The following is a 27,483-nucleotide window of genomic DNA, read 5'->3' on the forward strand; positions in this document are numbered from 1 at the left end:
TCCATTGTTCCGGAGAACAGAGTTTTAGTCATCTTGCCCATAAGGCATTGTTCGCAAGCATCAAGTGATTCATAATCAAGTGATTCCAAAATCCCATCAGCATGGAGTTTCTTCATGCGCTTTACACCAATATGACCTAAACGGCAGTGCCACAAGTAAGTTGCACTATCATAATTAACTTTGCGTCTTTTGGCTTCAATATTATGAATATGTGTATCACTACAATCGAGATCCAACAAACCATTTTCGTTGGTGTGTATGACCATAGAAGGTTTTTATTCATGTAAACAGAACAACAATTGTTCTCTAACTTAAATGAATAACCGTATTGCAATAAACATGATCAAATCATATTCATGCTCAACGCAAACACCAAATAACACTTATTTAGGTTCAATACTAATCCCGAAAGTATAGGGAGTCTGCGATGATGATCATATCAATCTTGGAACCACTTCCAACACACATCGTCACTTCACCCTTAACTAGTCTCTGTTTATTCTGCAACTCCTGTTTCGAGTTACTAATCTTAGCAACTGAACTAGTATTAAATACTGAGGGGTTGCTATAAACACTAGTAAAGTACACATCAATAACATGTATATCTAATATACCTTTGTTCACTTTGTCATCCTTCTTATCCGCCAAATACTTGGGGCAGTTCCGCTTTCAGTGACCAGTTCCTTTGCAGTAGAAGCACTCAGTCTCAGGCTTAGGTCCAGACTTGGGCTTCTTCACTTGAGCAGCAACTCGCTTGCCGTTCTTCTTGAAGTTCCCCTTCTTCCCTTTGCCCTTTTCTTGAAACTAGTGGTCTTGTCAACCATCAACACTTGATGTTTTTCTTGATTTCTACCTTCGTCGATTTCAGCATCACGAAGAGCTTGGGAATCATTTCCGTTATCCCTTGCATATTATAGTTCATCACGAAGTTCTAGTATCTTGGTGATAGTGACTAGAGAACTCTGTCAATCACTATCTTATCTGGAAGATTAACTCCCACTTGATTCAAGTGATTGTAGTACTCAGACATTCTGAGCACATGCTCACTAGCTGAGCAATTCTCCTCCATCTTGTAGGCAAAGTACTGTCAGAGGTCTCATACCTCTCGACACGGGCATGAGTATGAAATACCAATTTCAACTCTTAGAACATCTTATATGCTCTGTGGCGTTCAAAACATTTTTGAAGTCCCGGTTCTAAGCCGTAAAGCATGGTGCGCTAAACTATCAAGTAGTCATCATACCGAGCTTTTGTCAAACGTTCATAACGTCTGTATCTGCTCCTGCAATAGGTCTGTCACCTAGCGGTGCATCAAGGACATAATACTTCTGTGCAGCAATGAGGTTAATCCTCAGATCACGGACAAAGTCCGCATCATTGCTACTAACATCTTTCAACTTAGTTTTCTCTAGGAACATATCAAAATAAAACAGGGGAGCAAAATGCGAGCTATTGATCTACAACATAGATATGCTAATACTACCAGGACTAAGTTCATGATAAATTTAAGTTCAATTAATCATATTACTTAAGAACTCCCACTTAGATAGACATCCCTCTAATCCTCTAAGTGATCACGTGATCCAAATCAATTAAACCATGTCCGATCATCACGTGAGATGGAGTAGTTTCAATGGTGAACATCACTATGTTGATCATATCTACTATATGATTCACGCTCGACCTTTCGGCCTCAGTGTTCCGAGGCCATATCTGTTATATGCTAGGCTCGTCAAGTTTAACCTGAGTATTCCGCGTGTGCAACTGTTTTGCACCTGTTATATTTGAACGTAGAGCCTATCACACCCGATCATCACGTGGTGTCTCAGCACGAAGAACTTTCGCAACGGTGCATACTCAGGGAGAACACTTATACCTTGATAATTTAGTGAGAGATCATCTTATAATGCTATCGTCAATCAAAGCAAGATAAGAAGCATAAAAGATAAACATCACATGCAATCAATATAAGTGACATGATATGGCCATCATCATCTTGTGCTTGTGATCTCCATCTCCAAAGCATCGTCATGATCACCATCGTCACCGGCGCGACACCTTGATCTCCATCATAGCATCGTTGTCGTCTCGCCAACTTATGCTTTTACGACTATCGCTACCGCTTAGTGATAAAGTAAAGCATTACATGGCGTTTGCATTGCATACAATAAAGTGACAACCATATGGCTCCTGCCAGTTGCCGATAACTCGGTTACAAAACATGATCATCTCATACAATAAAATATAGCATCACACCTTGACCATATCACATCACAACATGCCCTGCAAAAACAAGTTAGACGTCCTCTACTTTGTTGTTGCAAGTTTTACGTGGCTGCTACGGGCTGAGCAAGAACCGTTCTTACCTACGCATCAAAACCACAACGATAGTTCGTCAAGTTAGTGATGTTTTAACCTTCTCAAGGACCGGGCGTAGCCACACTCGGTTCAACTAAAGTTGGAGAAACTGACACCCGCCAGCCACCTGTGTGCAAAGCACGTCGGTAGAACCAGTCTCGCGTAAGCGTACGCGTAATGTCGGTCCGGGCCGCTTCATCCAACAATACCGTCGAACCAAAGTATGACATACTGGTAAGCAGTATGACTTTGTATCGCCCACAACTCACTTGTGTTCTACTCGTGCATATAACATCTACGCATAAAACCAGGCTCGGATGCCACTGTTGGGGAACGTAGAAATTTCAAAAATTTCCTACACACACACAGGATCATGGTGATGCATAGCAACGAGAGGGAGAGTGTTGTCCACGTACCCTCGTAGACCGAAAGCGGAAGCGTTATCAGTTGATGTAGTCGTACGTCTTCACGATCCGACCGATCCAAGTACCGAACGCATGGCACCTTCGAGTTCAACACACGTTCAGCTCGATGACGTCCCTCGAACTCCGATCCAGCCGAGCTTTGAGGGAGAGTTCCGTCAGCACGATGGCGTGGTGACGATGATGATGTTCTACCGACGCAGGGCTTCGCCTAAGCACCACTACGATATTATCGAGGTGGATTATGGTGGAGGGGGCACCGCACACGGCTAAAAGATCAATGATCAATTGTTGTGTCTTCAAGGGGTGCCCCCCTCCCCGTATATAAAGGAGTGGAGGAGGGGGGGTGGCCCTCTCTATGGCGCGCCCTAGGAGGAGTCCTACTCCCACCGGGAGTAGGATTCCCCCTCTTCCAAGTAGTAGGAGTAGGAGTCAAGGAAAGGGGAGAAAGAAGAGAAGGAAGGAGGGGGCGCAGCCCCTCCCCCTAGTCCAATTCGGACTAGGCCTTGGGGGGGGGGGGCGCCCAGCCTCTCCTCTCTCTTTCCCCTAAAGCCCAATAAGGCCCATATACTCCCGGCGAATTCCCGTAACTCACCGGTACTCGGAAAAATACCCGAATCACTCGGAACCTTTCCGATGTCCGAATATAGTCGTCCAATATATCGATCTTTACGTCTCGACTATTTTGAGACTCCTCGTCATGTTCCCGATCTCATCCGGGACTCCGAACTACCTTCGGTACATCAAAACACATAAACTCATAATATAACCGTCATCGAACTTTAAGTGTGCGGACCCTACGGGTTCGAGAACAATGTAGACATGACCGAGACACGTCTCCAGTCAATAACCAATAGCGGAACCTGGATGCTCATATTGGCTCCCACATATTCTACGAAGATCTTTATCGGTCAAACCGCATAACAACATACGTTGTTCCCTTGTCATCGATATGTTACTTGCCCGAGATTCGATCGTCGGTATCTCAATACCTAGTTCAATCTCGTTACCGGCAAGTCTCTTTACTCGTTCCGTAATACATCATCCCGCAAATAACTCATTAGTTACAATGCTTGCAAGGCTTATAGTGATGTGCATTACTGAGTGGGCCCAGAGATACCTCTCCGACAATCGGAGTGACAAATCCTAATCTCGAAATACGCCAACCCAACAAGTACCTTTGGAGACACCTGTAGAGCACCTTTATAATCACCCAGTTACGTTGTGACGTTTGGTAGCACACAAAGTGTTCCTCCGGTAAACGGGAGTTGCATAATCTCATAGTCATAGGAACATGTATAAGTCATGAAGAAAGCAATAGCAGAATACTAAACGATCAAGTGCTAAGCTAACAGAATGGGTCAAGTCAATCACATCATTCTCTTAATGATGTGATCCCGTTAATCAAATGACAACTCATGTCTATGGCTAGGAAACATAACCATCTTTGATCAACGAGCTAGTCAAGTAGAGGCATACTAGTGACACTCTATTTGTCTATGTATTCACACAAGTATTATGTTTCCGGTTAATACAATTCTAGCACGAATAATAAACATTTATCATGAAATAAGGAAATAAATAATAACTTTATTATTGCCTCTAGGGCATATTTCCTTCATGACCTACATGGCTGCAACGTCTTATGTTGCAGGATTCTTACGACGAGTAAGTGATACGTTAGGGTTACGATGTCTAGACTCAACTTTGCCGTTGGTGTCGATGGGAATCCACAACTTTGTTGTTACTTCCGCTATATGGATTGAGGTAATAGTATTTACGTTACTTATACATGTGATTTACCTCTGTTATAAATTCTCGAGTACTGTGTGTGTCAGCATACCGATCCAGGGATGACACTTAAGCATAGAGACTTAATCCATTCGGGTCGGGCCGCTACAGAAATGTACCTTGAGGTCACGCAATGGAAAGGGTGCCATGGATGGACGGCAGGAGGAAGGCGCGGAGCTGCGGCGAAGCGTGGGAGATCTGGGAACGGTTTAGTGGAGGTGACCGGGGCCAAATCATGGCGGGCCGAGCGGTGGTGAAGGCACCAAACGAAGGGGGCGTAAGGATATTGGCTACAAGAGAAGGGAACGTGCGTCCTGAAATGTCTGTGACGCCAATATTTGGATGGATGAAAGCCGCACCAAATCGCCTTGCCCAATCTCCGAACATGGACTCTCGTAGGCTTCATTTGGAGTGCGCTCCAAAGATTATGCGATCGAGGGCCGTCTCGCGGTTTTGCTAGAGGCCTTTTTTGCCACAATTGTCAACTCGACGGTTATTAGGCCAATCGAGCGATGACTCTGCTATGGTTGAGCCAAAAATTATGATGATCGAGAGTCGTATAGCTAGAGTCGCTCTAACTCATACTTAGCGTCTCTAAATACACTAAACCAACCTAACCTTTTAATTTGAAAATAGGCCGCACCGACCGTGACACATTTAAGCGCTGCACGACCGATCGCGTGCTTCCCGCTCTACTGAAATTTTCTATTTGGCGCATGTTGCAGCAAATAGTTGATCCTCCACACATGTACGAACAAGCGGTCGATGATATATTGGGCTGGCCAATTTAAGCATGTTGTCTTGTTCGGTTTTATCGGTTTTGGGAACCTTTATTCCTAAACAAGGGGTTTTCTGTTAGTTCTCTATTAGGTTTTTCGGTTTCCTTTTTGGGTTTTATTCTTTTGTTCATTTTTTTCTTCAAAAATTCACAAATGTTAAAATGTTTCAGAACTCTTTTGAAATTCGAAAATTGTTTGATATTTTAAAAACTGATTCCATTTAAAAAAAATGCTTGGAATTTAAAAAATTATGCCTGTTTTTTCAAAAGCTGTTCACTTTTTGTTTTCTGAATTGAAAAGTGTTTGGATTAAAAAAACTTTTTCAATATTTTCAGGTATTCTTCTTTTTTTCAAAAAATGTTAGAATTTCAAAATTTGTTCACACTTCTAAAAAAGTGTTAAAATTTTAAGAATCAGTTTGTTTTTTGCGAAAAATGTTCTAAATTTCATTTTTTTCAAAAATTTCCAAAAATGTTCATAAAATTGAAGTATGTTGCAAAGATACAATAATCATACAGTAACACCGGGACAACAATAATTGCCACAGTGCTCTCGCTGCACTGAACATCGTTACATGCTTTTTTTTAGAAGACACTGAACATCGTTACAGTCAGTGATTGTTTGATACAGTACTAATGGGCCGGCGGCCCAGCCGTGCTGCCCCTGGACGCAATAAGCGTCGTATAGGATCTCCCCTCGCAATTCTCAAAAAAAAAAAAAAAAAAGGAGCTGCCCTCGCTAGCAGTGCTCCTCACTCCTCGTCTTGGCGACCGACGCCGCCGCCGCCTAGGAGACCGGAATCTCGATTAGCCCTGCCGGCCATCGCCTTCATGCTAGCCATCATCAACACCAACACCGCAGCCTGAGAGCTTGGGCATCCCATGGGTATGGGATCGGAGCCTCGGCAGCAACGCCGCCGCCCCTGCGCCATCGTCATTGACCAACCCAGGCGGCCGGAGCTCCCACGAGGAGACACACATGCTCTGGTAGACTGAGCTCTTCCTAGTACGGAGGCAAAGCTGTTCTATTCCACATCTCGGAGGGGAAGAACCGCGCGCGACAATGGCCAGGGCCGCCGACTACTACTCCCTCCTCCAGAGCTGCATGGGCTGCTTCCGGCAGGGCAGGTCCATCCACCACAGGCTCCTCGCGTCCGCCTCTCCCCCGGACCTGCACCTCAGCACCAAGCTCGTCCTCTTCTACGCCAAGCACGGCGACGTGGCCACCGCCCGCAGGGTGTTCGACGGAATGCCGCACCGGAGCGTCGTGTCCTGGACGGCCATGGTCTCGGGCTACTCCAGGAACGGCCGCCCCCGGGAGGCGCTGGAGCTGTTCGCCCTCATGCACACGTCCGGCGATGCCAGGCCGAACCAGTTCACGTATGGCAGCATGGCCAGCGCGTGTGCGGCGGCTGGGTGCGTGAGGAGCGGGGAGCAGGTGCACGCGTGCACGGCCAAAGGGAGGTTTGCTGGGGACATGTTCGTGCAGAGCGCCCTCATGGACATGTACCTGAGGTGTGGGTCTGTGGCTGACGCGAGGCGGATGTTTGCGGCGATGGAGAGGAAGGATGTGGTTTCGTGGAATGCCTTGCTCAGGGGTTTTGTGGAGCGTGGGCATTGCAGTGACGCGCTTGGGTTGTTATCCTCAATGCTGAGAGAAGGTATGTGCTGGCAACCAAATCTGCTACTCATTGCACTGCCTTGAAAATGTGCGGTCTCGCTCACATACTGCTCTGAACACCTCAAATCCATGCTCTTCATTGTAATTGTAGTGTGTCATGCATGCCTATTTGATTTTAGTTAAAAGCAATAATATGCTATACAAAATTTGGGACTCTCTGAATGTATAATTCTTTCCTCATAGAAATGTACGAGACAGGGTAACCAATATTGTTACTCATCTCTGAGGTAACGTTGACATAAAATTAGCACTTTGAATGAAAAAAAAAATCCACCGTTCAATTTCTGTTTGTCTTTTAGGCTTGTTAGTTTAAATTTCTGTTATACTGTCGTTTGAATGTTCAAAGTGCATTTTTTCCTTGATTGTTAACCATTCACATAAAAAAAACTTGACAGAAATGCTACCTGACCATTTCACATTTGGAAGTGCTCTAAAAGCTTGTGGATCAGTCAGTGTGCTCACCAACACGGAGCTGATTCACACTTGCATAATAAAGTTGGGCTACTGGAGTGAAAAGGTTGTTATTGGATCACTTATTGATGCTTATGCAAAATGTCGGAGCATGAGAAGTGCACGAGTAATATATGACTCCATCTGTGAACCAGACCTTGTGTCGTCTACTGCGCTGATCAGTGGGTACTCCATGGATAAAAACCATATCGAAGATGCAATGGAGCTCTTCTGCAAGATTTATCGTAGGGGTTTGAGGATTGATGGTGTTCTGTTAAGCTCCTTGCTTGGCATTTGTGCTAATGTGTCATGTCTCAGATTTGGGACACAAATTCATGCTTACATGTGCAAAAAGCAGCCAATGGGAGACGTGGCATTGGACAACGCTCTAGTTGATATGTACGCAAAGGCAGGCGAATTTACAGATGCCAGGCGTGCTTTTGATGAAATGCCCTGCCGAAATGTGGTCTCATGGACTTCACTCATTACTGCCTGTGGGAAAAATGGTTTTGGGGGAGAAGCTGTGAGCCTTTTTGAGAGGATGGTGGAGGATGGTGTGAAGCCAAACGATGTGACATTCCTTTCTCTTCTGTCTGCTTGTGGTCATTCTGGTCTGATGAGCAAAGGGATGGAGTATTTCACTTCCATGATGAGCAAGTACGGTATTGATCCAAGAGCTGAGCATTTCAGTTCTGCTATCGATCTTCTTGGCCGTGGGGGTCAGTTAGAGGATGCGTGGAAGCTAGTGGAGAATGTGGATACTGAACCCAACTCCTCAATATTGGGCGCTATGCTTGGAGCTTGTAAAACACATGGAAACATGCCTCTCGGAGAAACTGCAGCCAAGAATCTTATCAGTAAAGGTGCTGAGAGTTCTGTACACTATACCATGCTTGCAAATATGTATGCAGAATCTAATTTATGGGAGGATGCTCAAAGTACAAGGAAATTAATGGCTGAAACATCTGGTGGCAAGGAAGCTGGTTGCAGTGTTCTCTGAAGATTACTAATAAAGTCTTGCTTTCCAAGATATTCAGATAATGGTCATTTGCCCTGATAGATGCACCAAATGCATCTGGATTACCCTCAGACCTTTGTCCACAATGAACCTGACTGATCCAATAGGTAGAGCCTCCAGATCTTTGTAAACTCTAACCGACTTCAGAATCTTGCCCATTTGATTAAGCAGTGAGAATCTAATGACTTATCAGCAGCCATCATGTTCGTTCAGGGTAAGTGCACATTGTGCTTAATATTAAAAAATAAAAACTTTTGTATAGTTTGTTCATTTGGATAATCTGTTGGTTACATTCCCTGTGAAGTCATATCTTGCAAATTTTACTAACTGTAAAAGATTTGTGGATGCATGTTTGTCTCATAAAGTCTTGTCAGTATTCTCAACTATGTCCATTGTATTGATTGGACAGTCACAGGTTTATATGGTCTTAATCCTTTTTTTTTTACTTCCAAGTTGTCTCTATCTGATACCTATAAGAATACTGTAAGAACATGCAGTGGATAAACCAGTTTGTTATTCCCTTCTGTACATGACTATAGGGCGATACCCTGTTTTTCCACTCTACGCTATCCATTTCTCTTTTGATGTGGGTACAAATGTTGAGTATTTTTTCAAATAGATGGATACATGATTTATGACTAATCTGTGATCCTTGCTTTATATGTTGAATCTGACAGTGCCAATATCATGGCTTTGATCTATTGCATACCCTGTGTCGGTGTCAAGTGAAGCAGATCTTAAACTTTCAAGTCTCGAGAAACCAAAAGCCACCACGTTTCATCTACCCAGTGAATAATTGAATATGTTATCAAACCCATGTGCTGTTGACTTATGTTATGTTTGTTGAGTTGATTTACCTAGTAAAGTATGTTAATCACTACTTTTGATCTAAACTGCAAAAATAATTTTTTTGTATCATTGTAGAAGATCTTATATTTGTTGAAAATGGCATACATTTCTTTCAGTATCATATTGTAGTATAGTCCTGACTGATACACTAATCTTGCTTGTCAGCTCGATCATGACGAATCATAGAGCTGAAACGTCTTCTTTTTTTAGCTTGCATGCATTTGACGAGTGGTTGCTGCTCTATGAACTAGCATAATACGGTTATTCTTCTTTCAAATTGCATCTGAGGATAATTACTACCAGAATCAGTCGTTCCAAATAATATTAAAATAGGGGATGATAACAGCTAGCAACTTACAGTTCAAGTATTTGATTTGGCACTTTTTGGGAACATGCCGTAGTCACATCTTAAGAGTGTCGGTTACACAACTGCATGTGCCACGGTGGATGGTCATCATTCATCCAATGCCTGTTGGCTAAAATAGCTCATAAACTGGTTGATTACAGATCCTTAACTTCTGGAACACTTGCTATGCCATCATACTCCCTAGATGCCTCATCCGAGACTATTCTTCACTTCTTGTACATCCACGCTAACCACAGGATTCCTGAAATACTGATATTCAATCATATGCCGAAGTCTTAGGCCATCTACTGGCTGCGTGATATAAGAAGTAGTACAGCTGTAAGGGCGTGCAGGCTTCTAGAGTCACTATACTAATATTGAGCAAAATGGCTTTGCTTACTATCACTTATGTGCAAGCTAAGCAACTGAACTATATAAAGCAGGCTGTGAGCTCTAGTTCACCTAAAAAATCAGCAAGGACATTCACAACATGGTTTACAGACTCCTCTTTGGATTTCTCCTTCCTCTTGTCTTACAACCATCCTTAGTGTTATGCAATCGACCAGAGCTGAAGGTTGGCTTTTACCAATACACATGCCCGTATGCAGAGGTCATTGTTCGCGATGAGATAGCCAGGATCATCTCCCACGTCCCAAGCCTCGCTGGTCCTCTGCTTCGCATGCACTTCCACGACTGTTTTGTGAACGTGTGCACACACCTTAGTCTCTTCTTAGCTGCTTCAGTTGAATTTAGAGATGTACTGAACTGTTTGTGCTGTGCAGGGTTGCGATGGTTCTATTCTGCTTGATAGCATACCAGGATTACCATCCGAAAAGGAATCGGAACCGAACCTCAGCCTGCGAGGCTTTGGCACAATTGACCTTGTCAAGGCTAAACTGGAGCAAGCCTGCCCTGGAGTGGTCTCATGCGCTGATGTCCTAGCTCTCGTGGCAAGGGATGTTGTACTACTGGTAAGAACTAGCACTAGCAGTTCTGTTCATTAATTTTGATTTTATTCTTCAAGTAAGAGAAGTTGACATAGTTCAGAAGAATGGCGGGGATAGGACGATTTAGGCTAACAGTGGTGGCAAAACCCACAGTTTTGACCGGTTTCGCTGAGTTTGATCATCTTTTATGTATTTATTACTGGACAGTACCTATTCTCTTGGTAACCCAGCTTTCATTTTCACTATGCAACAGACCCATGGGCCTTACTGGAATGTTCCAACTGGGCGGCGAGATGGGTTGAGATCGGTGAAGGATGAAGCTTTGAACAACCTACCTCCACCTTTTTTTGATGCCACTCGTAATCTGAACCAGTTCTTCGTCCCGAAGGGTCTTGATGCGAAGGATCAGGTGGTTCTGCTAGGTATATACTATTCTTCAGGAACTAAACTCAATGCATGAGCTAATAAACTAGTGCATCTTCTCTCCTAGTTTTGTGTAGCCTATGCTCTTCTGATTCTTCTCTGTTTTAATTTACTTGAACTTTGCCGATCCCAACAAATCTCTAGTAGCATTCCCCAATAAAGGTGTTCGTTTGCATGCACAACTAAGCAATGGGTTAATCAAACAAGGCCGTATGCTGTATGCACGTGCCAAGTCAACAGAGACGGGAAAACTAAACTTTGTCGGTTCTTGTAGTTAAACTGCATGATGCAAAACCAAGAGTCACTTTGTTCTGGTAGAAAAACAAAGTATAACTCCTTATTCGAAAACCAGTACGTACTACATTATTTGCTGTTCATTTTGCACGCGTAGAAGAGATGGGGTAGAAAACCTCTGTAGTTCACTATTATAAACTAGTAATGCGTTGCAATTTTATTTCTGATTGTTGCAAATATTGCAGTTCAAGCTCTGCAGGAAACCATGTAAACTGACACATTCTAACTTGTTCCTGCATTTTGACAGGGGGGCACACCCTCGGCACCTCCCACTGCTCGTCCTTCTCGGACCGTCTGTACAACTTCAGCGGCACGCAGATGCCGGACCCGGCGCTGGACAGGCGGTACGTGCCGCGGCTGAAGAGCAAGTGCAGGCCCGGCGACATTACGGCGCTGGTGGAGATGGACCCGGGGAGCTTCCGGACGTTCGACGCGAGCTACTACCGTCACGTCGCCAGGGGGAGGGCGCTCTTCACCTCGGACGAGACGCTCATGCTGGACCCCTTCACCCGGGACTACGTCCTGCGCCAGGCGGCCGTCGCCGCTGCCGGCGGCTACCCCGCGGAGTTCTTCACGGACTTCGTGGCGTCCATGGTGAAGATGGGGAACATGCAGGTGCTCACCGGCGCGCAGGGTGAGGTGAGGAGGCGCTGCGGCGCCGTGAACCCGATGGGCATGTAGGCCGCCGGCGGTGGTCCGTGATCATCGGCCCGTAAATTATCGGAAGTCTGTGGCCTGTGGGTATTGTATAATTGATGTGTATTACGCGTGTACATTGTGTGCATCATTGTCTTTCTTCATTTGCATCGTTTGTTCGTTTGTACGATGTATCCAGATTCAAATAAAATGTTTGCTTGATTGATTCAGTGAAATAATGTCCTCTGCCAACGTCGATGAACACACTACGACAGAGAGAGTTGGAGTTGTATTTTCCGATTATTTTCGGCTGCGTACACGGTACAGCGGGTACAGGAAACTTGAGGCTGGGATGTGTTTTCTGGCAAAAGAGTTTACTTGGTGCTCTGGATATTCTACAGTATCTCCTTAGGCCGTAGCTAGCTAGCTAATGGATTAAGCATAACAACAAATCAAGCTAGCTCCACATGGATGGACGTGGACCACGCCATCCACTCGTCAACTCTTCAAGCTTGTCTCACACTCCTTGTACACTAACTTTCCAGCCTTTTGGTCATTTTTTTTTTGCGGAGAAGCCTTTTGGTCATTATTATCCGGTAAATTTTGTTAAGGCCAGTTGAGTAGTAAAAAGCAGACAGTTACTTCAAATAATTTTACGAGACGAGAACCAGATGTACGATAATTTCAGACAGCTAATAACCAGCAATATTTTTTTTTGCTCGAAATCGTCTTGTATACAGTTACACACCACCTTTCTTTGCTCGTCCAAGTTCCCAACCGAAAGACGAGGAAGCGATCGGAATACACCGTACACCAAAGCTCGAAGAAACCTAGCTGGTTAGCTAGCCAGCTAGCTTTGGCATCTCCATCGCTTTCTGTTCCTTGCTCTTTCTTCAAAGAATCACCACGGGCCAGTATAACACCCGAAACAACGACGTAATCAAACCTGTACATGCACGCCAATGCGCGCGCACGCGCACACGTAGGGCGACCAGAGACCGAACAAGGGGGCAGGGGCACGCGCGCGCGCCGCCATGCAGCCGGCGCCGACCGCCCGGACCGCCGGCTGGCTCCACCGCCCGCTCCCGAGAGAGCGGCCGCACCTGACCCGCTGCACCAAGATCCTCTGCTCGGCGTTCCTCACCCTGCTCCTCGTCGCCGGCGTGCTCCTCTTCGTCGCCTACCTCGCCGTGCGCCCGCACCGGCCGCGCTTCCACGTCACCGCCTTCTCCGCCGCCAGCGTCCAGCAGGCCGGCGCCGGCGCGGTCCTCCTCTCCGGGCAGCTCTCCATCCGCAACCCGAACCGGGACGTGGCCTTCTTCTACGACCGGCTCTACATGTCCGTGCTCTACCGCCAGTACGGCGCCGTCGTCAAGGACCACGACCTGGCCGGCGGGGCGCCCATGTACCAGCCGCCCAAGACCACGACGCCCCTCGCGTTCGAGGGCGTCGCCGTGCCGGCGGGCCCCGCCACGGCCGACATGGCCAGGGCGGCCGCGGAGGCCGGAGGTGGCGCGGTGGAGTTCACGGTGAAGGTCCGGTCGAGGATCCGGGCCAAGGTGGCCGTCTGGGGCTTCCACTGGCACCCGCTCCACGTGGACTGCGACGTGGCCGTGGGCCCCGACGGGCAGCTGCTGCCGGAGGCCCGGCAGAAGCGCTGCGACATAGACTTCTTGTAGGTGTAATCCGCCTGCCTTTCACATAAAAAGACCAAATGAGTACATACCAGCAACAACTAGCGGCAACATTCCAATGTAATCCTACAATACAGAGCAAGTAATTAACATCATATAGTATAGGTTAATTATAAGACAAACCAGATCCTTGATTGTGGGGCCCATCACCTGTTGCTTCTCTGTATAATCCCATTGCTCCTCCATGACTTTGGGCTGTGATAAAAGCCATGCTCTTCTCCTCATTGATGGATGAGTTCTGAATAAGAATAAAGAGAGCAAATCTGCCAACGCCGACTCCCCGTTCATCCTTCCTGCCTTGTCAAAGAAGGAAGGGGCAGCGTGGGGATCGAAACCAGCAGCAGCCAGTAGCCTCTAGCTCATTCCTACGATGCAGAGTATACGTAGTTAACATCATATCATACATTCATACTCTTACAAAACAACATATTCTAATTAACACGAAGTAAATACTTGCGTGCATACAAATACTGGGTTAGCTTAATGTTTTTGTAAGTTTTTTTTATATGTTTGTTTCTAGTTGGTTTCAGCTACTCTGGATTGTCCATAGTTTTTGAAAACCCTAAGTTTTGCCCCTCTTTCATTTGGTGCCCAACGGAAATCCCATTCTGCCAATTTTTGTTAGCGCCCATGGACCATCACATTCACGTAGGTTATAGGTTCCTTTTCTGTTTAGCAGCACCTCACGAGTGAGACCCAGTTGGCACTGTCCCGTAGCCGAGGGACGTAGGTGTCCAACGGTCAACGGACATGAACGTGACAGTGGGTGCTGACCGGAAAAAAACATGTCAAATGGGGATATTCGTAGGGACACCGAAGGAAGAGGGGCAAACTAAGAGTTTCCAAAAACTAGGCATAATCCTGAGTAGCTGGAAGCAACTAGGGACAAAAGCACACACAGACACATTGTTAAGATGCATGTATGAACAAGGTGGGGCTAAAAGAAGTGATGAACTTAATATACCTTCGTAGCAATGGCGCCAAGAGGAAGTGGGTTGGGAACCACAACCTGAATATTTGGATCATCTCAGACGCGTGCCTCGCAATAACATGCCCAACCTACATATATATAGAAACCAATAAACAATACTATCGTCTTTGAAAACTAACAACCTCAGTAATCCAAAACGAACGAACAAACAAGCATATGTATGTACCTCATGTGCGATGACGGCGGCAATCTCAGCATCCGTGCTGAAATGATCAAGTAATCTCGTGAAGACTATAATCTTACCACCACCGTCAAAGCAATGTGCTTTCTTGACGTTGTGTTCGGCAACTATCACCTCCCAATTGAGCTCGTCGATCCAATCCAGACACGTCGCCATGTGTGGTGGTTCCCGTCCTGGTTGTTCTATCTTGTTCTTGATGGACAAGCCACGACGGATAGCGCGAATGATCTTCGAGCCAATGGCGTGGACACGGACACTTTGGTGGTGGTGTGGGTCTACGATCTCGGAGGCATGCTCCTTCTTGAAATCGGCAAAGCGGATCTCTCCGCTCACGCACGCTGTCCTAGTAGAGAAGATGACCTTGTGAGTGCGGTTGGTGTAAGGCACAGTCTCGACAACAAATTCGCAGTTGATGATCTTCCTTGCGCCTTTGCGAAAAATTCGGGGCGGCACAATTGCTGTCATGGCCCTCCGCAGCGTGTGGGAGTACCCACGAAGAGACAAGTGACTGGTCACCGACCTCCAGAGGGAAGTACAATAGTCCTGAGGAACACGCAATGCCATAGACATAGGTTGACAGAAGGGTTGCAGGAGACGGAAGGCTTCAATGAGGAGGGAGCGCAAGCTCATCAGGCACGAGCTCATGATTTCTTGGTGTGTTTCTCTATATATAGGCGGCTTATCTCTGTTTTCTCGAGACAAATACAACAACCTCCTACGTGCGTGTGTAAACTCGTACGTGCGCGCGAGGCTCTATTATTTGGCCGCTGCCCATCGCCGTAGAGCACGAGTCGGATACTTAACGCCCTTCCGTTTCGGGAACCATATGTGCTTTATTTCTCAGATTAGGCTGGTACGGAGTACATCCGTCACAAATTAATCATCTTAATTGTCTTATATAGACCGAAGCTAAAACGTGTAGATAAATACAGTTAATTCGGGATGAAAGGAGTATTAGTTACTAAAAAAAAGTTACTGATGGACTGCACATGCCACTCCCGCGCGCAATTCTGCTCTCCATTTTCAAAAAGAATCGCGTGACGATACTGATGAAATTCTTACGTTGAGATACATACACCATGTTCCCTGCCTCAAAAAAGGAAATACACCAATGTTCGTTCTGTCCCATGAAGAGTTAGGGTTCCTCTGTGTCCCACCGGCGCCGGCGCCGGTCTGCCTCGTCTCTGGTGGCCTTAGGGCCATGGGGGCGTGGTTGATCCCGGCCTTTGCCGGCGGAAGGGCTTCGTTTTCACACGTTTCTTTGAGTTTTGTTAGGTTTGTGTCCTGCTCAGAAAGGTGAGACAGCGGCGGCTCCGTAAAGATGGAATAATGTTCTCCCCGCCTAGCTCCCATCCCGGCGGTGTGTCTAGCATCTCCGGTGGCGCGCGTGGAGGTATGTGTCCGCCGGATCTGTCTTTGGTGGATCTGCTCGGACCTAGTCGTCGTTCGTCTACGTTCGTGCGTCTTCAGGTTTGATTCTTTCGATCTATGCTGCTCTTCATCGGCGGCGATTGCTGTTCTGGTGCTAGTCCTATGGGGTCTTAGCACGACGACTTTCCGACTATCTACTACAACAAGGTTTGCCCGGCTCCGGTGAGTGAGGGGCGACGATGGTGCCACGCCTTCGGCTCGCTTCAGTGCCGTCATTAGGTGGTCTACGGATCTGGATGTAATTTTTATTAGTTCTGGTTTTCGTTGTACTGCCATGATTGAAGATGAATAGATTGGAAAAAAATTGCAAAAAAAACTCACTTCTCCAAGTTGTTGCAGTCCTGAGGCGTCTGGGAGCATGTACAGCCGGATACCTTATATTTCCCATATACGATTCGGCAGACGGCCCGTTCAATGACCGGTCAAGAAATTTTGACCCAACCACGCCCCTCATACTGGCTCCATATAGCTGGGATGGATATAGGGAGGCCGCACGCCCAGACATGTCCGCCACGTCGGATTCGACCCACGCCGGCCCAGCCTGACCGCATAAATATCTCCATCCTATTCATATCGGGACATAGCCACTGCACTCCACTCCATTTCGAGTTCGCGTAACTCCGCCTCCGGCTCCTTTCTCGCGAGCTCTAGTTGAAGGAAATAAGCCCTAGAGGCAATAATAAAGTTGTTATTTATATTTCCTTATATCATGATAAATGTTTATTATTCATGCTAGAATTGTATTAACTGGAAACTTGATACATGTGTGAATACATAGACAAAACAAAGTGTCCCTAGTATGCCTCTACTTGACTAGCTCGTTAATCAAAGATGGTTAAGTTTCCTGACCATAGACATGTGTTGTCATTTTGATGAACGGGATCACATCATTAGGAGAATGATGTGATGGACAGGACCCACCCGTTAGCTTAGCATAATGATCGTTAAGTTTTATTGCTATTGCTTTCTTCATGACTTATACATATTCCTTTGACTATGAGATTATGCAACTCTCGAATACCGGAGGAACACCTTGTGTGCTATCAAACGCCACAACATAACTGGATGATTATAAAGATGCTCTACAGGTGTCTCCGAAGGTGTTTGTTGGGTTGGCATAGATCGAGATTAGGATTTGCCACTCCAAGTATCGGAGAGGTATCTCTGGGCCCTCTCGGTAATGCACATCATGATAAGCCTTGCAAGCAATGTGACTAATGAGTTAGTTGCGGGATGATGCATTACGGAATGAGTAAAGAGACTTGTCGGTAACGAGATTGAACTAGGTATGAAGATACCTACGATCGAATCTCGGGCAAGTAACATACCGATGACAAAGGGAATGACGTATGTTGTCATTGCGGTTTGACCGATAAAGATCTTCGTAGAATATGTAGGAACCAATATGAGCATCCAGGTTCCGCTGTTGGTTATTGATCGGAGATGTGTCTCGATCATGTATACATAGTTTTCGAACCCGTAGGGTCCGCATGCTTAACGTTTGATGATGATTTGTATTATGAGTTATGTGTTTTTGGTGACCGAAGATTGTTCGGAGTCCCATATGAGATCACGGACATGACGAGGAGTCTCAAAATGGTCGAGAGGTAAAGATTGATATATTGCACGATAGTATTCGAACACCGGAATGGTTTCGGAGTGTTTCAGGTATTTATCGGAGTACCAAGGGGTTACCGTAACCCCCCGGGGAAAGTAATGGGCCACATGGGCCATAGGGGAGAGAGAGGGTAGCCCACAAGGGGGTGCCCCCCCCATGGGGAGTCCGAATTGGACAAGGGGAGGGGGCCCGGCCCCCTTTCCTCCTCCCTCTCCCTCTCCTTTCCCCTTTCCCCCTCCGATGAATGGAATGGGGCCGAATTGGACTAGGAGTCCAAGTGGGACTCCTCCCACTTGACGCGCCCCCTAGGCCGGCCTCCTCCCCTCTCCTCCTTTATATATGGGGGCAGGAGGGCACCCCAAAGTAGATCAATTGTTTCTTAGCCGTGTGCGGTGCCCCTCCACCGTTTACTCCTCCGGTCATATTGTCGTAGTGCTTAGGCGAAGCCCTGCGCAGATCACATCACCATCACCGTTACCACGCCGTCATGCTGACGAAACTCTCCCTCGACACTTTGCTAGATCAGGAGTTTGAGGGACGTCATCGAGCTGAACGTGTGCAAAACTCGGAGGTGCCGTACGTTCGGTGCTTGATCGGTTGGATCGACAAGACGTTCGACTACATCAACCGCGTTAAGCTAACTCTTCCACTTTCCGTCTACGAGGGTACGTGGACACACTCTCCCCATCTCGTTGCTATGCATCTCCTAGATAGATCTTGCGTGATCGTAGGATTTTTTTTAAAATTGCATGCTACGTTCCCCTAAAGTGGCATCCGAGCCAGGTCTATGAGTAGATGATATGCACGAGTAGAACACAAAGAGTTGTGGGCGATCATAGTCATACGGCTTACCACCAACGTCTTATTTTGATTCGGCGGTATTGTTGGATGAAGCGGCCCGAACCAACCTTACATGACCACGTTCATGAGACCGGTTCCACCGACAGACATGCAACTTGTTCTGCATAAAGGTGGCTGGCGGGTGTCTGTTTCTCCAACTTTAGTTGAATCGAATTTGACTACGGCCGGTCCTTGTTGAAGGTTAAAACATCAAACTTGACAAAACATCGTTGTGGTTTTGATGCGTAGGTAAGAACGGTTCTTACTAAAAGCCCGTAGCAGCCACGTAAAACTTGCAACAACAAAGTAGAGGACGTCTAACTTGTTTTTGCAGGGTATGTTGTGATGTGATATGGCCAAGAAATGATGTGATATACGTTATTGTATGAGATGATCATGTTTTATAGAAGTTATCGGCAACTGGCAGGAGCCTTATGGTTGTCGCTTTATTGTATGAAATGCATTCGCCATGTAATTGCTTTACTTTATCACTATGCGTTAGCGACAGTTGTAGAAGCAATAGTTGGCGAGACGACAACCATGCTACAATGGAGTGTTGGAAATATGCCCTAGAGGCAATAATAAATAGGTTATTATTATATTTCCTTGTTCATGATGATCGTTTATTATCCATGCTAGAATTGTATTGATAGGAAACTCAGATACATGTGTGGATACATAGACAACACCATGTCCCTAGTAAGCCTCTAGTTGACTAGCTCGTTGATCAATAGATGGTTACGGTTTCCTGACCATGGACATTGGATGTCGTTGATAACGGGATCACATCATTAGGAGAATGATGTGATGGACAAGACCCAATCCTAAGCCTAGCACAAGATCGTGTAGTTCGTTTGCTCAGAGCTTTTCTAATGTCAAGTATCACTTCCTTAGACCATGAGATTGTGCAACTCCCGGATACCGTAGGAATGCTTTGGGTGTACCAAACGTCACAACGTAACTGGGTGGCTATAAAGGTGCACTACAGGTATCTCCGAAAGTGTCTGTTGGGTTGGCACGAATCGAGACTGGGATTTGTCACTCCGTATAAACGGAGAGGTATCTCTGGGCCCACTCGGTAGGACATCATCATAATGTGCACAGTGTGACCAAGGAGTTGATCACGGGATGATGTGAGTTACGGAACGAGTAAAGAGACTTGCCGGTAACGAGATTGAACAAGGTATAGGGATACCGACGATCGAATCTCGGGCAAGTAACATACCGATGGACAAAGGGAATTGCATACGGGATTGATTGAATCCCCGACATCGTGGTTCATCCGATGAGATCATCGTGGAACATGTGGGAGCCAACATGGGTATCCAGATCCCGCTGTTGGTTATTGACCGGAGAACGTCTCGGTCATGTCTGCATGGTTCCCGAACCCGTAGGGTCTACACGCTTAAGGTTCGATGACGCTAGGGTTATAGGGAAAGTATGTACGTGGTTACCGAATGTTTTTCGGAGTCCCGGATGAGATCCCGGACGTCACGAGGAGTTCCGGAATGGTCCGGAGGTAAAGATTTATATATGGGAAGTCCTGTTTTGGTCACCGGAAAAGTTTCGGGTGAAATCGGTAATGTACCGGGACCACCGGGAGGGTCCCGGGGGTCCACCAAGTGGGGCCACCAGCCCCAGAAGGCTGCGTGGGCCAAGTGTGGGAGGGGACCAGCCCCAGGTGGGCTGGTGCACCCCCCCACCAAGGCCCAAGGCGCATGGGAGAGTGGGAGGGGGCAAACCCTAGGTCCAGATGGGCCTTAGGGCCCATCTAGTGGGGCGCCCCCCCTCTCCTCCCCTTGGCCGCCCCCCTTGATGGGATCTAGGGCTGGCCGCCTCCTCTTGGGGGTGGAAACCCTAAGGGGGGCGCAGCCCCTTCCCCCCTATATATAGTTGAGGTTTGGGCTGCCCAAGACACACGAGAACGTCTCCTTTTTGGCGCAGCCCTACCCCTCTTCCTCCTCCTCCTCTCCCGCGGTGCTTGGCGAAGCCCTGCGGGATTGCCACGCTCCTCCACCACCACCATGCCGTCGTGTTGCTGCTGGATGGAGTCTTCCCCAACCTCTCCCTCTCTCCTTGCTGGATCAAGGCGTGGGAGACGTCACCGGGCTGCACGTGTGTTGAACGCGGAGGCACCGTTCTTCGGTGCTTAGATCGGAATCAACTGCGATCTGAATCGCTACGAGTACGACTCCCTCATCCGCGTTCTTGCAACGCTTCCGCATCGCGATCTACAATGGTATGTAGATGCACTCTCCTTCCCTCTCGTTGCTAGTAAACTCCATAGATTGATCTTGGTGATGCGTAGAAAATTTTGAATTTCTGCTACGTTACCCAACAGTGGCATCATGAGCTAGGTCTATGCGTAGTTTCTATGCACGAGTAGAACACAAACTAGTTGTGGGCGTCGATGTTGCCAATTCTTCTTGCCGCTACTAGTCTTATCTTGTTTCGGCGGCATTGTGGGATGAAGCGGCCCGGACCGACCTTACACGTACGCTTACGTGAGACAGGTTCCACCGACTGACATGCACTAGTTGCATAAGGTGGCTAGTGGGTGTCTGTCTCTCCCACTTTAGTCGGAACGGATTCGATGAAAAGGGTCCTTATGAAGGGTAAATAGAAATTGGCATATCACGTTGTGGCTTTTGCGTAGGTAAGAAACGTTCTTGCTAGAATCCCATAGCAGCCACGTAAAACATGCAACAACAATTAGAGGACGTCTAACTTGTTTTTGCAGGGTATGCTATGTGATGTGATATGGCCAAAAGGATGTGATGAATGATATATGTGATGTATGAGATTGATCATGTTCTTGTAATAGGAATCACGACTTGCATGTCGATGAGTATGACAACCGGCAGGAGCCATAGGAGTTGTCTTAATTTATTGTATGACCTGCGTGTCATTGAATAACGCCATGTAAATTGCTTTACTTTGTTGCTAAGCGCGTTAGCCATAGAAGTAGAAGTAATCGTTGGCGTGACAACTTCACGAAGACACAATGATGGAGATCATGATGATGGAGATCATGGTGTCATGCCGGTGACAAAGATGATCATGGTGCCCCGAAGATGGAGATCAAAGGAGCAAAATGATATTGGCCATATCATGTCACTATTTGATTGCATGTGATGTTTATCATGTTATGCATCTTATTTGCTTAGAACGACGGTAGTAAGTAAGATGATCCCTCACTAAAAATTTCAAGAGACATGTTCCCCCTAACTGTGCACCATTGCGAAGGTTCGTTGTTTCGAAGCACCACGTGATGATCGGGTGTGATAGATTCTAACGTTCGAATACAACAGGTGTTGACGAGCCTAGCATGTACAGACATGGCCTCGAAACACAAGCAAAACACTTAGGTTGACTTGACGAGCCTAGCATGTACAGACATGGCCTCGGAACACAAGAGACCGAAAGGTCGAACATGAGTCGTATAGCAGATACGATCAACATGGAGATGTTCACCGATGATGACTAGTCCGTCTCACGTGATGATCGGACACGGCCTAGTTTGACTCGGATCATGTATCACTTAGATGACTAGAGGGATGTCTATCTGAGTGGGAGTTCATTCAATAATCAGATGAACTTCATTATCATGAATAGTCAAAAGGTCTTTGCAAATTATGTCATACGCTTTAGTTCTACTGTTTAAGATATGTTCCTAGAGAAAATTTAGTTGAAAGTTGGTAGTAGCAATTATGCGGACTGGGTCCGTAAACTGAGGATTGTCCTCATTGCTGCACAGAAGGCTTATGTCCTTAATGCACCGCTCGGTGTGCTGAACCTTAGCGTCGTCTGTAGATGTTGCGAAACATCTGACATACACGTTTTGATGACTACGTGATAGTTCTAATGGTTTAGAATTGTGGCACCAAAGACGTTTGTGAAACGTTGCAGAACATATGAGATGTTCCGAAGACTGAAATTGGGATTTCAGACTAGTGCCCACGTCAAGAGGTATGAGACCTCTGACAAGTTTCTTAAGCCTGCAAACTAAGGGAGAAAAGCTCAATCGTTGAGCATGTGCTCAGATTGTCTGAGTACCACAATCGCTTGAATCGAGTGGGAGTTAATCTCCCAGATGAGACAGTGATGGTTCTCCATAGTCACTGCCACCAAGCTAGTAGAGCTTCGTGATGAACTATAACATATCGGGGATAGTTATGATGATCCTTGAGCTATTCGCGATGTTTGACACCGCGAAAGTAGAAATCAAGAAGGAGCATCAATTGTTGATGGTTAGTAAAACCACTAGTTTCTAGAAGGGCAAGGGCAAGAAGGGATACTTCATGAAATGGCAAATCAGTTGCTGCTCTAGTGAAGAATCCCAAGGTTGAACCCAAACCCGAGACTAAGTGCTTCTGTAATGAGGGGAACGGTCACTGAAGCGGAATTACCCTAGATACTTGGTAGATGAGAAGGCAGGCAAGGTCGACAGAAGTATATTGGATATACATTATATGAATGTGTACCTTACTAGTACTCCTAGTAGCACCAGGGTATTAGATACCGGTTCGGTTGCTAAAGTGTTAGTAACTCGAAATAAAAGCTGCGGAATAAACGGAGACTAGCTAAAGGTGAGATGACGATATGTATTGGAAGTGTTTCCAAGGTTGATGTGATCAAGCATCGCATGCTCCCTCTACCATCGAGATTTGGTGTTTGCGTTGAGCATGATTGGATTATGTTTATCGCAATACGGTTATTCATTTAAGGAGAATAATGGTTACTCTGCTTATTTGAATAATACCTTCAATGGTCTTGCACCTAAAATGAATCTCGATCGTAGTGATACACATGTTCGTGCCAAAAGATGTAAAATAGTAATGATAGTTCCAGATACTTGTGGCACTGCAATTTGAGTCATATTGGTATAGAACGCATGAAGAAGCTCCATGTAGATGGATCTTTGGACTCAGTCGTTTTTGAAAAGATTGAGACATGCGAACCATGTCTATTGGTATATATGCATGAAGAAACTCCATGCAGATGGATCGTTTGGACTCACTTGATTTCGAATCACTTGAGACATGCAAATCATACCACATGGGCGAGATGACTGAAAGTCCTCGTTTTTCAGTAAGATGGAACAAGAGAGCAACTTGTTGGATGTAATACATTTTGATGTGTGCAGTCCAATGAGTGCTGAGGCATGCAGTGGATATCGTTATGTTCTTACTTCACAGATAATTTGAGTAGATGCTGAGTGTATTTACTTGATGAAACACAAGTTTGAATTATTGAAAGGTTCAAGTAATTTCAGAGTGAAGTTGAAGATCGTCGTGACAAGAAGGATAAAATGTCTATGATATGATCATAGAGATGAATATCTGAGTTACAAGTTTGGCACACAGTTAAGACATTGTGGAAAGTGTTTCACAATTAATACCGCCTGGAACACCATAGTGTGATGGTGTGTCCGAACATCATAACTACACCCTATTGGATATGGTGCATACCATGATGTTTCTTATCGAATAACCACTATCGTTTATGGGTTAGGCATTAGAGACAACCGCATTCACTTTAAAAGGGGCACCACGCAATTCCGTTGAGACGACACCGTTTAGAGAAACCTAAATTATCGTTTCTTAAAAGTTTGGGGCTGCGATGCTTATGTGAAATTTTTTCAGGATAATAAGCTCGAACCCAAAGTGGATAAATGCATCTTCATAGAATACCCAAAACAGTTGGGTATACCTCCTATTTCAGATCTGGAAGCAAAAGTAATTGTTTCTAGAAACAAGTCCTTTCTCGAGGAAAAGTTTCTCTCGAAAGAATTGAGTGGGAGGATGGTGGAGACTTGATAAGGTTATTGAACCGTCACTTCAACTAGTGTGTAGCAGGGCACAGGAAGTTGTTCCTGTGGCACCTACACCAATTGAAGTGGAAGCTTATGATAGTGATCATGAAACTTCGGATCAAGTCACTACCAAACCTCGTAGGATGACGAGGATGCGTGCTACTTCAGAGTGGTACGTGATCCTGTCTGAGATATCATGTTGTTGGACAATACTTAACCTACGAGCTATGGAGAAGCGATGGTGGGCCCATATTCTGACAAATGGTTAGAAGCCATGAAATCCGAGATAAATGGAACTTTGAGAAGAAGACGGACGTGGACGGTAATGTTACCGTCTATGAAGCTCGACTTGTGGCAAAGAGTATTTCCACAAGTTCAAGGAGTTGACTACGATGAGATTTGCTCATCCGTAGCGATGCTTAGGTCCGTCGGAATCATGTTGGCATTAGCTGCATTTATGAAATCTGGCAGATGGATGTCAAAACAAGTTTCCTTACCAGTTTTCGTAAGGAAAGGTTGTATGTGATACAATCAGAAAGGTTTTGTCGATCCTAAGGATGCTAAAAGGTATGCTAGCTCTAGCGATCCTTCTAAGGACTGGAGTAAGCATCTCGGAGTTGGAATGTACGCTTTGATGAGATGATCAAAGATTTTGGATTTATACAAAGTTTATGAGAAACTTGTATTTCCAATAAAGTGAGTGGGAGCGCTACAACATTTCTGATAAGTATATGTGAATGACATATTGTTGATCCGAAATGATGTAAAATTTCTGGAAAGCATAAAGGGTTGTTTGAAAGGAGTTTTTCAAAGGAAGACCTGGATAAAAGCTGCTTACATATTGGGCATCAAGATCTATAGAGATAGATCAAGACGCCCGATGATACTTTCAAAGAACGCACACCTTAACATGATTTTGAAAGAGTTCAAAATGGATCAGCAAAGAAGGAGTTCTTGGCTGTGTTACAAGGTGTGAGTGTTGAGTAAGACTCAAGACCCGACCACAGCAGAAGAGAGAGAAAGGACGAAGGTCGTCCCCTATGCTTTAGACGTAGGCTCTACAGTATGCTATGCTGTGTACCGCACATGAAGTGTGCCTTGCCATGAGTTGGTCAAGGGGTACAATAGTGATCCGGGAATGGATCACATGACAGCGGTCGAACTTATCCTTAGTATCTAGTGGACTAAGGATTTTCTCGATTATGGAGGTGAAAAGGAGTTCGTCGTAAAGGGTTACGTCGATGCGAACTTTGACACTAATCCGGATGGCTCTGAGTAGTAAACCGGATTCGTATAGTAGAACAATTATTTGAAATGGCTCCAAATAGCGCGTGGTAGCATCCACAAGATGACATAGATATTCATAAAGCACACACAGATCTGAAAGGTTCAGACCCGTTGACTAATAACCTCTCTCACAAGCATAACATGATCAAACCAGAACTCATTGAGTGTTAATCACATAGTGATGTGAACTAGATTGTTGACTCTAGTAAACTCTTTGGATGTTGGTCACATGGTGATGTGACCTGTCAGTGTTAATCACATGGTGATGTGAACTAGATTATTGACTCTAGTGCAAGTGGGAGACTGTTGGAAATATGCCCTAGAGGCAATAATAAATAGGTTATTATTATATTTCCTTGTTCATGATGATCGTTTATTATCCATACTAGAATTGTATTGATAGGAAACTCAGATACATGTGTGGATACATAGACAACACCATGTCCCTAGTAAGCCTCTAGTTGACTAGCTCATTGATCAATAGATGGTTACGGTTTCCTGACCATGGACATTGGATGTCGTTGATAACGGGATCACATCATTAGGAGAATGATGTGATGGACAAGACCCAATCCTAAGCCTAGCACAAGATCGTGTAGTTCGTTTGCTCAGAGCTTTTCTAATGTCAAGTATCACTTCCTTAGACCATGAGATTGTGCAACTCCCGGATACCGTAGGAATGCTTTGGGTGTACCAAACGTCACAACGTAACTGGGTGGCTATAAAGGTGCACTACAGGTATCTCCGAAAGTGTCTGTTGGGTTGGCACGAATCGAGACTGGGATTTGTCACTCCGTATAAACGGAGAGGTATCTCTGGGCCCACTCGGTAGGACATCATCATAATGTGCACAGTGTGACCAAGGAGTTGATCATGGGATGATGTGAGTTACGGAACGAGTAAAGAGACTTGCCGGTAACGAGATTGAACAAGGTATAGGGATACCGACGATCGAATCTCGGGCAAGTAACATACCGATGGACAAGGGAATTGCATACGGGATTGATTGAATCCCCGACATCGTGGTTCATCCGATGAGATCATCGTGGAACATGTGGGAGCCAACATGGGTATCCAGATCCCGCTGTTGGTTATTGACCGGAGAACGTCTCGGTCATGTCTGCATGGTTCCCGAACCCGTAGGGTCTACACGCTTAAGGTTCGATGACGCTAGGGTTATAGGGAAAGTATGTACGTGGTTACCGAATGTTGTTCGGAGTCCCGGATGAGATCCCGGACGTCACGAGGAGTTCCGGAATGGTCCGGAGGTAAATATTTATATATGGGAAGTCCTGTTTTGGTCACCGGAAAAGTTTCGGGTGAAATCGGTAATGTACCGGGACCACCGGGAGGGTCCCGGGGGTCCACCAAGTGGGGCCACCAGCCCCAGAAGGCTGCGTGGGCCAAGTGTGGGAGGGGACCAGCCCCAGGTGGGCTGGTGCGGCCCCCCACCAAGGCCCAAGGCGCATGGGAGAGTGGGAGGGGGCAAACCCTAGGTCCAGATGGGCCTTAGGGCCCATCTAGTGGGGCGCCCCCCCTCTCCTCCCCTTGGCCGCCCCCCTTGATGGGATCTAGGGCTGGCCGCCTCCTCTTGGGGGTGGAAACCCTAAGGGGGGCGCAGCCCCTTCCCCCC

General features: G+C 46.1%; 3 protein-coding genes across 5 annotated transcripts; all 3 read left to right on the forward strand.

Moving 5' to 3' along the window:
• Positions 1 to 6,073: 6,073 nt before the first annotated feature.
• On the forward strand, positions 6,074 to 8,510 carry LOC120961803 (pentatricopeptide repeat-containing protein At3g20730). The gene is made up of 2 exons (XM_040399833.3): positions 6,074 to 7,010; positions 7,426 to 8,510. The coding sequence occupies exons 1-2, from the start codon at positions 6,413 to 6,415 to the stop codon at positions 8,478 to 8,480; spliced, it is 1,653 nt and encodes a 550-aa protein (XP_040255767.1). The 5' UTR covers positions 6,074 to 6,412; the 3' UTR covers positions 8,481 to 8,510.
• Positions 8,411 to 12,232, forward strand: LOC109736835 (peroxidase 1). Of its 3 annotated transcripts, XM_040399834.3 has the most exons (5): positions 8,491 to 8,712; positions 10,302 to 10,399; positions 10,476 to 10,664; positions 10,894 to 11,062; positions 11,605 to 12,232. In XM_040399834.3, exons 1-5 carry the CDS (start codon positions 8,700 to 8,702, stop codon positions 12,036 to 12,038), a joined length of 903 nt encoding a protein of 300 aa, XP_040255768.1. In that variant the 5' UTR covers positions 8,491 to 8,699; the 3' UTR covers positions 12,039 to 12,232. The 3 variants fall into 3 exon arrangements, with proteins under 3 accessions (XP_020151648.1, XP_040255768.1, XP_020151647.1); XM_020296059.4 differs by lacking the exon at positions 10,302 to 10,399 and having other exon boundaries at positions 8,411 to 8,712; XM_020296058.4 differs by lacking the exon at positions 8,491 to 8,712 and having other exon boundaries at positions 8,735 to 10,399.
• A 323-nt stretch (positions 12,233 to 12,555) lies between these two features.
• On the forward strand, positions 12,556 to 14,000 carry LOC109736869 (NDR1/HIN1-like protein 10). The gene has a single exon (XM_020296085.3). The coding sequence runs from the start codon at positions 13,028 to 13,030 to the stop codon at positions 13,670 to 13,672; it is 645 nt and encodes a 214-aa protein (XP_020151674.1). The 5' UTR covers positions 12,556 to 13,027; the 3' UTR covers positions 13,673 to 14,000.
• The last annotated feature ends 13,483 nt before the right edge of the window (positions 14,001 to 27,483 follow it).

The sequence above is a fragment of the Aegilops tauschii genome, chromosome 2 (genome assembly GCF_002575655.3).
Source record: "Aegilops tauschii subsp. strangulata cultivar AL8/78 chromosome 2, Aet v6.0, whole genome shotgun sequence".
Lineage (NCBI taxonomy): Eukaryota > Viridiplantae > Streptophyta > Magnoliopsida > Poales > Poaceae > Aegilops > Aegilops tauschii.

Excerpts from the sequence above, each read along its gene's own strand:
- LOC120961803 (XM_040399833.3), top strand. The coding sequence starts at position 6,413 with ATGGCCAGGGCCGCCGACTACTACTCCCTCCTCCAGAGCTGCATGGGC. Across the intron at positions 7,011-7,425 it reads ATCCTCAATGCTGAGAGAAG|AAATGCTACCTGACCATTTC; the intron begins GTATGTGCTGGC and ends AAAACTTGACAG.
- LOC109736835 (XM_020296058.4), top strand. The coding sequence starts at position 10,184 with ATGGTTTACAGACTCCTCTTTGGATTTCTCCTTCCTCTTGTCTTACAA. Across the intron at positions 10,665-10,893 it reads CAAGGGATGTTGTACTACTG|ACCCATGGGCCTTACTGGAA; the intron begins GTAAGAACTAGC and ends ACTATGCAACAG. Across the intron at positions 11,063-11,604 it reads GGATCAGGTGGTTCTGCTAG|GGGGGCACACCCTCGGCACC; the intron begins GTATATACTATT and ends GCATTTTGACAG.
- LOC109736869 (XM_020296085.3), top strand. The coding sequence starts at position 13,028 with ATGCAGCCGGCGCCGACCGCCCGGACCGCCGGCTGGCTCCACCGCCCG.